This window comes from Pleurodeles waltl, chromosome 2_1 (assembly GCF_031143425.1).
Source record: "Pleurodeles waltl isolate 20211129_DDA chromosome 2_1, aPleWal1.hap1.20221129, whole genome shotgun sequence".
NCBI lineage: Eukaryota > Metazoa > Chordata > Amphibia > Caudata > Salamandridae > Pleurodeles > Pleurodeles waltl.
Window position 1 is genome coordinate 87,975,229 of NC_090438.1, and position 13,030 is coordinate 87,988,258.

At 45.3% G+C, this 13,030-nt stretch overlaps 1 protein-coding gene across 1 annotated transcript in view; it reads right to left on the reverse strand.

Annotated features, from left to right (window-relative positions):
- LOC138261456 (adrenodoxin-like) overlaps positions 1-9,790 on the reverse strand; it is a 65,312-nt gene extending 55,522 nt beyond the window's left edge. Inside the window, exon 1 of the mRNA XM_069210413.1 lies at positions 9,600-9,790. Within this exon, the coding sequence (XP_069066514.1) occupies positions 9,600-9,769 (170 nt within the window). The 5' untranslated portion in view covers positions 9,770-9,790. The remainder of the gene's footprint in view (positions 1-9,599) is intronic.
- Between the last annotated feature and the right edge of the window lie 3,240 nt (positions 9,791-13,030).

Below are 13,030 nucleotides of genomic sequence, written 5' to 3' on the forward strand. Positions count from 1 at the left end.
GCTTCCATCTTTTATTTGGAAAATGATCTTCCTTTCAACTTGGGGTCCTTCTTCTGACGTTTTATTCTCCCCCTCTATTTCCATTTCTTATAAATGTTGCTGCATACCCTAGCAAAGTGACCTTTCTTACTGCACTTCTTGCAAGTGGCAGATCTAGCTTGGCAACTGGGGTAATTAGCTAAATGGTTGCTGCTGCCACAGCGGTAACATTTGAGTTTACTATTTTCTGATTTGTTTTTTTGGCGGTGATCGTTTTTTGTCTTTATTTTGCACACAGCAGTTTCAGGTTCTGCATCTGTTATTTCAGAGATATATTCAGATGTGGTAGGGTTTTTTATTTCTTTTAAACACATAGCTGTGTGCTCTATGGACTTCACACTTTCAATGGCTTCTTGTAGGTTAGGTTGTTTTTGTAATAATTCCTCTTCTAACCAGGTTACCAACTCGCAAAATGGGAATGAGCATCGCGATGTGCTTTTTGCATGGCGCAAACAGCGAATTTCGCTGTTTGCGCCATGCAAAAATCTTCGTACATCCGGCCCATAGTTCTTTCATCTGAGATCCCCGTGTCCCTCCAATCAGTCATTGACACTGCATGGGTCTCCGCAGTGGACAGGATAACATCACAACTGTGACTATAATACCTTCATCAACGTCATCCCAATCATTTTCAGGGCGAAAAGTGGAACTACTCTCAAGACTGGTCTTGCATCACCCCCACGTCCCCCCCATAAAAGGAACCTAATGGGGAGCCACAGCCAACAGCCAATATGTCAAGGGAGCCGTGGGTCGAAAAAGTTTGGGAACCACTGGCTTAGGGAGTGGCTAAGAGTTCCCACCCAAAGAGTAGAACTAGACATAAATGTAGCATCCTCAGTACCCTCCTCATAACACTTTTTAGACTTGTGGAAGAACAGAAAAGTATTAGATTTGCTGCATTTGACTGAGAAGAGCCTAGAAGACTGGACCTGCTCACACTTTTGGACCCATGAAAAAGACTCCAAAGGTCATAAGGCCGACCTCCCATTCAACCTACAGGAGAGCAACAAGCTGAAAGAGGCCTTTTCTGCATTTGCCCAGCTGACCAGTTCCAACTGGACCTGCTTTCAACCCTGTTGCTGACCTCTGCTGGAGTGCGTTTTGACCCCCAAGTGCTGTCCCTAAATCCCTGGACCCTTGGCTCGTGTCAAAGTGTACTCCAAAGTCATCCTTAATTAGCACCAAAGTATCGGTCAAGCGAAACCAGATTACCGTGATTGGTGCTTAACACTTTTTGGCGCTATTTTTATATTGAAAGTTTAAAAATTCATAGCTCAATTTTCCCTTATTAGATTTTTGTTATTTAGGTGTCATTTTATAATATTTATGGGATTTTCCTTGTGTTGTTTTTTTTAACTTTACAATTGTTTTGGTAGTTCATAAATACTTTATACCTTGCCTCTAAGTTAAGGCTATCTGCTCTGTGCCATAGCTCCCAGAAGTGTGAATTCAGGTTTATTAAGTGACTTTAATGTATCGCCCTGACAAGGGTTGCAGTTATTACTTGAGGTATGTACTCACCCACCTCAACTAATGCCCCAATTTCTTACAGTAGTGTTATATTCTATAGTGCAGAGAAACCTTTCTTAATTGTGTGCTCTACAAATACTTGTTACATAACATACCATAAGCTGTGGGTGTATCTGATTACAAAGTTGGTAACTCAAAAAAGGAATCAACAGTATGCGAGGTTAAGTTTAAATACTCTGACTTGACCCAATTAAGTATGCAACAATTAAGCAACAAATTAATATTTCTCCAGAAATGTTGAATTTGGTAGTTACACTGATTGGTTGAATTCTTGTGCTAAAAATGCCTCCCCAAAAACCTATGTTATGTTTGATTCCAGTTGTAGATGGGTAGAAAACCAAAAACCATTGCAGAATTTCCATCAGTAATAAATCATTTTGCGCAGACATTAATGGACCCCAGACTGTCCTGAAGACAAGGTCGGAGGTCATTGAAGGGCAGTGGCTGAGAACGCCCAGATGTGCGCTGCTGTTATTGGGCTCTCCAAAGCATTCAAGGATACAGATTTCAGGGGTGGAAACTGAAGGATATATATATTTATTGGCAGTATTACTGGGGACCCTATCTATTAATAACTTGCGTTTACCGCTGAAGAGAACTAAAATGTATCAAACTGATCAATTTACAGGCTTGAGGGTCTTAAAATCAAGGAGAGTTGAGCAATTTATCCAGCAGGCCTTTGGCAAGAATTACGAATAAGCAGCGGCAACTCCTCCTCTAAAGTGGAGGGGCGTCGCCCACTGCTTTCAGGAGAGGGAAAAATAAAATGACAATAACGGAATGTTATCATTTTATTTTTATCTGGAGCCAGGTTAGGGTGGGGCGGGACGGGGCTGGAGGAGGAGGGGTATGCGCACCATAAGTGGGCATGTCTGTTTGACCGGCCTTGTTGGGCCGGCCATAAAGACATGCGCACTTTGCATTTCTCCACCCGGCTGTATTGCACAGCTGGGAGGAGAAAGTGCACAGGGTCCCACTCCCTGTGGGATAGCCGAACCAGGCCGCTCACACCAATCACAACGCTGCTGTCATTAGCAATATAGAATTATCATCAAAACAGAGCCTGTAATCTAATGGATAACCAGATGGCTGACTCTTTGATTAGAAACCTCCACCGTAACAGGTACAAAAGCCTTGCACCTTGAGTAGCCCAGAGTACCACAGAGTTCATGTCACCCTGAGCAGCACCGGTGAGCTTCACTGGTCACACCTGAGCGGCTGGTCTCCTGAGAAGTGCATCAGTATTCTTAAAATGTAGCAGGCTGGCATCTTTAGCATCATTTTAGCACCACGAAACGTTCTGGTGCACTTTTACTTGGTGGACAATTTAACACCTGTGCTGTTCCTCTGGGCGTAAGGCATTAATGAAATGTACACACTGTATCGGCTACGCGCTGCATCTGTGGCACAAATATTTGCCTATACGTGCATCCATTTTAGTACCTGACACAAAATGTTTTTGTACATATATAAGTACTATTATATTGTATTACTTTCCCTTCAAATTTCATGTACATTCTATGTGTTTTTAGTTAGAATATTTGACATATTGCGCAGTCAAACGCACCATTTGTGCTCATTTACAAAAAAAAACTAAAACACTTTTTAAAGGGATCTGTCTCCCCTAAGACCTAAAACGTCGGGTTCAGTCTCTACACCCGCTCTCAGGGTGCTCCGTGGGGCTACTTTGCAAATGTTTGGCAAGGATGATTTTGGTAGCCAGTCTCTGGTCCAGCTGCCTGCTATGTCAAGTTGCCACCGCCTCCCCTTTGTAAAAGTACTTCCATTCGCCCACTTTAAAACCACACATCAGAAATACAAAAAAAACGTGTTTATTCGTTGTGGCCTTCAGCAGCTGCACATTTTAAGAACGCACCTTTCCCCTTTTTGGGAGTCAGCTCCTCGGTCTATCTGTCGCCGCGCTAGCCTTGAACTCCACCATCTCCACGTGTCAGCACTGTTGCTATGGATACCGTAGTAACCATGGAAAAGCCCGGGAGGCAGATCATCCGGTCGAGGGATGAAATTGCATCGAGAGCTTGCAACTACGGCTGCAGAATGCTCCGTGCGCATTCGCATTCGTCAAAGTCAAACCCAAACATGTTCTAACGCTTCAGTGTCCTGAATAACCAGTTGTACTGACGCTGAATTTCTTTATGCTAGTGTTTGGCCCACACATGTTGTACTTACACGCAACACCTTGGCTATCCTTCCTAGTGCTTGGTGATTTCTCTTTCTCACGGTTTGTGGGGTTTTACTCCGCAGCGTGCGTGCAAAGTTATGTTTCCTTTAAATGCAGGAAATAAAACATTTACAATTATGGATTTTGCTGAAACAAAAACCTGATCCCCGCAGCAAAGATCCATTTAAAATTATTTTTCATCACTATATTTGAATCATTCAAATACAAATAAAACCCTCAAAGTAACTTTTAATGAGAGAATTTGCACACCAAAAATTGTTTTTGGTTAGAAAAACTATGCCAGAAGAAATTACGCAAAACCTTGTGAAATGCAAAAATCATAAATTTCGCCAAATTCTACCAGCAGAATAAAAACTCTGCATAAGTCAGGGATGTGTTCAATAGACCTGGATACAGTTTTAGTTAAGTGTCCCATCCCCACCCCAGACACCTTTATGTGCCCAGTTGACCCACCATTCCATGGCAAGCAAAATTATTTCCTTACAGACAAGGACAAGCTGGGAATTCAAGATGCCCAGTAACAAGTGGTTCCCACTGGATATACTTGTAACATATGCTTCCTAGGTGAAAGGCAGGAATGGGGCGCCAGGTAACATCAGGGGGCGAGTGTTTGCATTGTTCTGCACTCCGTCCATCATCCTTTTGTGTTGCCCTGAGTTGGAAGGGTATGCCCAGACGTGGGTCCCGTGCTTCCCATGCCACTGGATTCAAGCTAGCCTGGCTGATGAAGGGTGAAACCCTGAAACCGGTCCCAGGATGCTTGTTTCCGGTCCAGGGAGGACCTGGCTTGGCAGTTTGGGCTGGACTGTTCCCATGAGGAACAGGGTCAAGAGTGATTTGCATATTGCTCGGTCCAAACTGGGTTTGCATGGTGAGCAAAAGAAAGATGGATTAAGCCCAGATCTGTGACTGGGGGTGACTGTTTGCATTGTTCAGCACTCCGTCCATCATCCTTTTGTGTTGCTAAAAACATCTGGCCACACCTGGTCCTCCAAGTAGCATGAGGTAAGGTGTGCCAGCACTTCCTGCCCTAGCACTGCATTGTATGAACTGCATGGCTCGGAACCTGGTGGATATGGACAAAATGTGCAATCTTAAGGTGAGGATTGGCCATGGTGTCATCAGAGTAGGTTTGGGTGTCTCTAATTCCAAATGTAGACATGATTTTAGAGTCCGTGCATTCTCCAAGGGAAGCGTTTGTGATGTATATGAAGGAAACAGCTAAGAACTGTTGAAAGTTTCTGTTAAATAATGTCCAGTGAGGCAAACAATCCCAATGAGAGATGCAAAGGCTATGTATACATATAGGTCATTCCTAAGCATTTCTGCTTCACAACCTAGTCAGATGGGGAGCCTTTGATGTGCATCATAGGCCATGTTCAGACAGTTGCCTCACAGTGCCAATAAATAAAGCCCCAAGAGGGAGTCAGAATGCAAAACATGGTCTCAAACTGTCTGAAAAAGGCTTATTTGTAATGAAAAAGAAAATGCCTTACTGATGCACTGCCTGCGGCCCTGAAAATGATTTTGCCAAGGCACTGGCTTGCCCCATCAAAAGTCAGATTGTAGCTCCCGTGGCACAGAGCTGGCCATGCAAAGACCACACAGCTTGGCATGGTTTCAGAGAATCCTTGCCCATGTAGTGGCAAGCATTCTGCAGTGTGTGCAAACTAATACTCAGCTCCTCTAGAGGAGGCTGGACTCTGAGAAGCAGATTAGTGAGTTTTAATAAAACTGTAAAAAACTTCGCACTTGTATAGCGCACTACTCACCCGTTAGGGTCTCAAGGTGCTGTATGCATACCGATGTGGAACCCCTCCTGGCTTTTCCCTGTGAGGCACCCACTCCTGGACAGCCCCAGGGTGTAGCCAGGTATCCAAGCGCTGTGAGGGCCATTGTGGAGATTAAGCAAGCTATTGCCCAGAGTTACACCCATCAATTAGATTAGGCACCGAGGCAAGAATTATCTGGTCCAAGGCAATTGACCCCAAGACCCACCGAGGTGGGAATTGAACCCTGGTCCCAGACCAGATCTCTGCATCAGGGTCCACCGCTCTAACCATTGTGCTACACTTCTCCACAGTTTTAATGTAATGCAGTGCAGCAAACAAAGCTGTACACGGGGAGCAGCAGAGAGCGATATTTATTTAAAATGCCCTGCTGCTGTCATACACTGCACCAGTGCACTAAAAAGTCTGCTTAACCGCAGGCACAACCTTTGCACCATGGTGCACAGGAGTGTGCGGGTAGACTAGGGGAGGATTTGTACTCAAACCATATGATTCCATCCTATGTCCTATGCCTCAGCAAATTCTGAAACATTCCACACACTGAGGGCCTGATTACTACCTTGGCGGTGGGGATAACTCTGTTCCAAATGTGACAGATATCCCGTCTTCCATATTACACGTTCCATAGGATATAATGGAACTTGTAATACAGCAGGTGGGATATCCGTCACATTTTGGATGGAGTAATCCCCTCCGCCAATGTCGTATTCAGGTCCTGAATGTGTGCTCTGTAGGGGAGTTTGAAATTTGGGTAATTTACTTACACGTAATAATGGAAAAATTTGGAAAATTACACAAAATTAGTTGTACTTACAAGAAATGCAAAACCTTCATTTTATATTTCATTTTAGCTGAAAATTTGCCCTTGAGTCAATTTTTGCCACGAGAATGCATTTCACATTAAATAAATAGGTAAAAAAACACAAGTGTCACGAGGAACATCGGCCCACGTTCTGGTCAATTGTGGTAATTCCTACACGCTTGCAGTAAAATAATTTTACAGTGAACGGCTCCTGTTTACACTACATGGCGTATAATTATGCAAATCACACAAGTGCAATTTAAATTTCGCAAGGCCTAGTGCTGTGCAGTTCAAGACACGTGCAATGTGTGGAATGTTTGAAGAAATGAAAACATTTCTCCTTGGTAATGCCTGCTTCAAGGTGCCATTCATTTTGGACACAAACCCTTTCTCAGTAGATCAGGTCTCATTTGCACTGGACAACTATCCAGTGCAAAATATATTTTTGTACTGGAAAGTAAATACCCTTGCAAGACTTTGTATCGCTTAACATCACTTTCCATGAGTTTACATCTGCACAATATCTTGGAAACCCTGTGTCTGATTGTGTGGGGCTTTGCTCTGGTGTGTGGTGGACGCAGGTCAATTCTTTATGGGATGATTCTGCTTCATTCCTGTTGATTAAACTTTTTTATGTTACTGGACTGTTACCACTCTCATCGTGTATTTAGTAAATTTTCCAAAACACCTTGATGAGTGAAATGTATTTATTTGTCCATTATGATCAAACGCAAAAGCTTTCACTTGCTGAAGATAAGGAATTGTCTCACTGGCAAACAGCGACACCCAGCTTTCGCTAGGGTGTTGCACGCTAAGGAGAAAAAAAGAAAAAAAACACAAATAACAATTTTAAAAAACATCGTGTACCACGATCAACAGTGTGCTAATCACTCCATATATTAAAATATCTGAAACAACTGGATGGAGGTTCTAGTCCAGTAGCCAACCACAGCCCATTGGCCTGAGTACGCTGTTGAGTGAGGTGGAATAGTCGCAGAAAATATGCATATTCTGACTTTTACTTAACTCTAAGGTTTTACAACAGGGGGATTATATTTACCAAAAATAGTCATCATGGCACTTAAAACTGCCAACTGGCCTTGTGATGGGGGCCACCCTCAGTTCCAGGCTTTTTAGTCAAAATCATTGTGTGTTTGTGACTTATAAACACGGGTCATCAACTTGCATTGTTCAAACTGCTCCTGACGGACAAGCCAATGACTGGGTGAAGGTGGCCCCATGACTTGAAACCATTTGGACTGCCCACTGATAGCTGAGCCTTTCAAAGAGCAGCTGTCAAAACCCCGCTCCTGCTGACCAAACATACTTTTAAAACAGAAATTTAAAAAGAAAATGAAGATTGAAGCCCATATTTACTAACATTTTGCACCAAGTTTGCATCACCAAAGTGCTGTTTTGTGTTTTACTTTTTAACCCTAACCAGGATTTGCATTGGAACGTTAGCTAAAGTAACACAAAGTAGGACTATGTGCCACTTTGTGCAAAGAGGCATACAATTGGCAGTACATGGGCATTCCGATGCAACCACTTGCGGGTTTTGATGCAAATTCCCATCTACAAACTCTTGTAGACGGGAGATTTACACCAGCAAATTACCCCTCCATGAGACAGTTTTAAAAGTCTCCTCATTTTTCCAACTTTGCATGTTTGCTGCACTATTCAGCAGATATAGAAAGTGGGAAAAGTATTAAAACTTGGTCTTTGTCCTGGGAGGGTCCCCTATGCTTGACAGAATGCACACACCCGTGCGCTGTGATGCAGGGGTATATGTAGTGGCACCTAAAGTGCACCAGCGCTGGGGGAGGGGGCACAGGGCCACGTCTTGGTAGATATGCAGCTGTATTACTCTCACCCTTTGATGCAACGCAGGACAGCGCATTGCGTCAACACTTAGTAAATTTGCTCCGAAACCATCGAGCATCATCTACGGATTGCTGATGCGGCGTCATCTAGGTTTGCAGCGTATGCATGAACTAGTGATGCATTCTGAGCTCTCCTGAATTCAGTGGTCTTGTGAAGCAGGGACCTGAAGCCAACTGACCAATAGGTGCGTTTGCTTGAAGATGGGGTTGAGTTTGAGCATCTCTGTCGTATTCTGGGAGCTCCAATGACCATACATTCCCAGGATTTAACTGGGACTTGGCACTTCTCCTCGATATTCACTAAGGAGTCCCGAAAATTGAAAGAGATTGTATCAACACCATTTATGTATGCCTGAGGGGTGGGATTTCCCCAACAAAGCAGTCCCCATGGCACGGGAAATTCCACCGGTGGATCCCTCACTCAGCTTAGCGCTTCCTAAAGAGATTGAAGGATTTCCAATGACCACCCAACTCAAAATCAGGCTTCGAGACTGCAACTCCATAAGCAGAAACATCTGTACATATCAGTGATAGGTTAAGATGCAATAGAGTGTGCAACCTCTGCAGCAGGTGCATGACTCCACTGAGGCACCAGACCAAAGTACACCCACGCGGATGCTCGCGACCCCTGGCTTTTTTGTCTGAACCACTAAGTTAAATATAAACAACGCTCAGGAAGGAAAGGGTTTACGTACTCCAGTGACACCCTACACTCAGTTTTAATTCCAATGGGTGGTTAGGGAACAGGTAATAAAATGAATCTTCTAAATGCGTCCTGTGTAGTAAATATAAACAGAGAAGAATTAGAGCGAGAAAGAAGAAAGCGAGAAAGAAATAGAGAAAGAAAAAAGAGAAAGAAAAAAAGAAAGTGAATAAGGAAGGTGGAAGACATGAAGACAAAGAATGAAAAGAACCAGAGAGAAACCAGTGTACGACAGAAGATGAGAGGACAGGAAGACGAAAAGAAAAGGAAAGTGAAAATACGGCGTACTTGTAGGAAAACGTGAGAAGAGAAAGGCAAGAAATGAGGAAGAAGGAACAGAGAGAACACAATAGAAGAATAAAGGATTCTGCGAGAGGTGTAAAAAACATCACAGGAGAAAGTTTAAACTGGACAAAATGCGAGAGGAGGGGGCAAAGAGAAGAAACCACGGATCAAAGAGAAGGAAAACATGAAATGGGAGGAAGGAGATAAAACTGAAGAAAGGAAGAGAGAGAGCAGCGATAGGAGAGGAAGGCGAAAATAAATAAATAAGAGAGAGGGCGGAAGAGAACAGCAGTGCCTGGAAGCGCGCAGGAGGGAAGGGGTGCGCGCGAGAGGCGCTCAGAAAGTAGCGCTGCAGTGAACTCACCCGGTGCGCGCGGCGCTGTCCCGCAGGGGGGCTGTGGAGCCCAAGCCCCTCTGACAGGCGCCGAGGGGCCCCCGGGTCACCGCTGCCAGCGGCCGCCTGCACTGGGCGCTGCCCGGGCTGCTGCTGACAAGCAGGGGTCGGAGGAGTCCTGGGATGCTGCGGGCCATCATGATGTGCTTCAAGGAGGGCGGAGGCACTGGAGGCGCTAGGCGGCTTCTGTGGTATAAGTATAACTGAGGGGCGGGGGGCGGGGCCTATGCCGGGACAGCCCAGCGGGGGTGGGGGGGGGGGGGGGGTTCTGTGCGTTAAGAGCCAAAGGTAACCCATTTAATACACCGCTGACATGGTTTGGCTCACATCCTCACTTGGACGGTTGCTACACTGTGTGATCCTGGGCGAATTAACTTATGTCCCCGAGCCTCATTCCCTTATCTGACAAAACCGAAGCCAATGTACCATTGGAGTAGTTCAGTATCGAGAAACACGGCAACCCGTAATGTTGATAACAAGTATTTGTTTAACACCATTTTATTCACTGTATATCACACGAGTTAGCATTACCTATAGTGGCGCTGAGTTCACCAACATCAGAAGGATAGACGACTGAGACAGATTTGCATGCCTTGAAACCTGTGATTTAAGATTACTGCAAATGTCGGTGGCAGTCTACTAACACAGTGACTACCTTGCCAACACGGCACGTTTGACAGGTGCAGTGCTTAATTTGAGCCGGTGGTCTCCAGTGCGGGGCATTGGCACTTATTTTCCGCCTCAGTAAGCATTTACTGCGAGCAAAAGACAAATATGGGACAGATGGACGGAGAGAAAAACTAGAAAGTGTCACAAAGGGAGAAAGCTGCAAAAGTGAGCTGAAGGGGCAGGGAATGTCTGTAAATGGATTAAAGAGGCCCAAAACGGCTTCAGCATTACGCTGCCTCAGTATGCCATGCGCCACATTTAATTGCAGCAGCCGCGTGTTTTAAAGGAGAGCTTTGGGCACCAGCGCTGTTTTTCTTTACGAATTAAGCACTGGGCAGGTGTGAAGACAGCTTGGCGTAGCTACAAATGGTGCAGCTGGTGCAATGCACCAGGGCCCAGAAGTGTGAAGGGGCCCATGTACAGCACCCCCCCTTTAGCCCTGGTATTTACTTTTCTTTCCCAAATGGCAAAGATTGAGGATTTTGTAAAATGAACTATGTGACAATGTTGCTTGTGTGAAAGGAAAAGCTGTATGATGTTGGTTTCTACAAAGACAACAACATTTGAATACCTCTAAATAAATAGCAAAAAAATTTCGAAATAAATAAACATTTAAGAAAGCTCAAATGAAGCGCTTTATTTCTGAGTCTGGAGTGTAATGGAAACAAATATTTTAATAGGACTAAAACAAATCAAGACACTTTACTTGGTGATGCACAACTGTGAACGCACAAATGACAAATATTCACAGAAACCACATTTTCACATATTGCTGTTTGTGCGCTGTATACGTTTATTAGTACATCTGTATGTATGTGCCGATTTAGTGGACGTTTCAATGGGAAATGTGCGGTCTGTAAATGACAGTGGCTACCACACCATGCTTTAGTAATAGATTTGCGACACTGTGCTCTTGAATGCAACACCAGCTACTTGCTACACCATTACCACTCTCCTGCTGAAAGGGCGTGGCGCATTTCGGACACTTTTTCCTGTGTTGGATGCTTGGAGTTTATAGGATCCCTATGACCTCAATGCCTACACGGCCCACATGAGCTCTTACAGCACAGGGAGCTTGCTGTTAGATCTGCCTGATTCCCTCATCTGCAAGAGTCAGACTCCGATCTGCTGCTAGATCTGCCTGATTCCCTCAGCTGCACGAGTCAGACTCCGATCCGCCGTTAGATCTGCCTGATTCCCCCCTCAGCTGCACGAGTCAGACTCCGAACCGCCGTTAGATCTGCCTGATTCCCTCAGCTGCACGAGTCAGACTCCGATCCGCTGCTAGATCTGCCTGATTCCCTCAGCTGCACGAGTCAGACTCCGATCCGCTGCTAGATCTGCCTGATTCCCTCAGCTGCACGAGTCAGACTCCGATCTGCTGCTAGATTCCGTCAGCTGCACAAGTCAGACTCCGATCCGCTGCTAGATCTGCCTGATTCCCTCAGCTGCACAAGTCAGACTCCGATCCGCTGCTAGATCTGCCTGATTCCCTCAGTTGCACGAGTCTAACTCCGATCCGCTGCTAGATCTGCCTGATTCCCTCAGATGCACAAGTCAGACTCCGATCCCTCAGCTGCACGAGTCAGACCCCGATCCGCTGTTAGATCTGCCTGATTCCCTCAGCTGCACGAGTCAGACTTCGACCCCTGTTAGATCTGCCTGATTCCTTCAGCTGCACGAGTCAGACTTCGACCGCTGTTAGATCTGCCTGATTCCCTCAGCTGCACGAGTCAGACTCCGACCCGCTGCTAGATCCGCCTGATTCCCTCAGCTGCACGAGTCAGACTCCGATCCGCCGCTAGATCTGCCTGATTCCCTCAGATGCACGAGTCAGACTCCGATCCGCTGCTAGATCTGCCTGATTCCCTCAGCTCCACGAGTCAGACTCCGAGCAGCGGAATCTACTGAAGCACCTCTGGGGGCACCGCAAAGGCCTCATTGCACACGTACTGAATGGTCGAGCAGTGCACATGCTCTCTTTTGTAAATGCAGAGTGTGCTATTCCGCCCTGGGCACCTGATGCTAGCAGAGGTCAAAGGAGAAGTTATGCCCATGCTGCTGGGTGGCATCTGAAGAAAAGACAGTCACAGCAATCACTGCACTCAGCCTGACGGGTGGAGGGTAATCTATGACAAATATAAAAAGAGCAAAGACTTACTTTGGACAGAGAACTGGAAATGGGAAAATGAAGGATTTGAGTGTTGTTTGTTTCAAGTTATGCTAAAAAAGTTGCACAGGTATCTGTAAAACAACTCCTTAATGTGTGGCTAATGCACAATGCTTCCTTAATAAAACCTGTAGGAATAGTTATCGTTCTGAGACCCATGGAAACCGTCCAGAATATCTGAACGCAGGATGTTGCTTCCTAGAGAGAGATACTGAGAGAGGGGGAACTGAAGTAACATATACACAGTACTGAAGTACAAATGGGCTAGCCAACATATTAACAGGGCGAGCTGAGGGTCTGTCTTGGCTATAAGAGCTTCGGTACAAGCTAAGTGATGGGAACAGTTAGCATGAAATCATGCATCAGATATTATAGCCTTAGAACTCGCCGTAGCGGGCTCTACCGGCTATTAGAACATTGGAATGCTTGGGGCTCCATTGAAAACAATGGAGTGCTGCGGGCTTTTACTGGCCGGTAAAAGCCCGCAGCGCCAACATTCCAATGTTCGCTTTGTTCACAGCAACAGCTGTGAACAAAGCCTCACGGAGCCCGAGGGGATTTT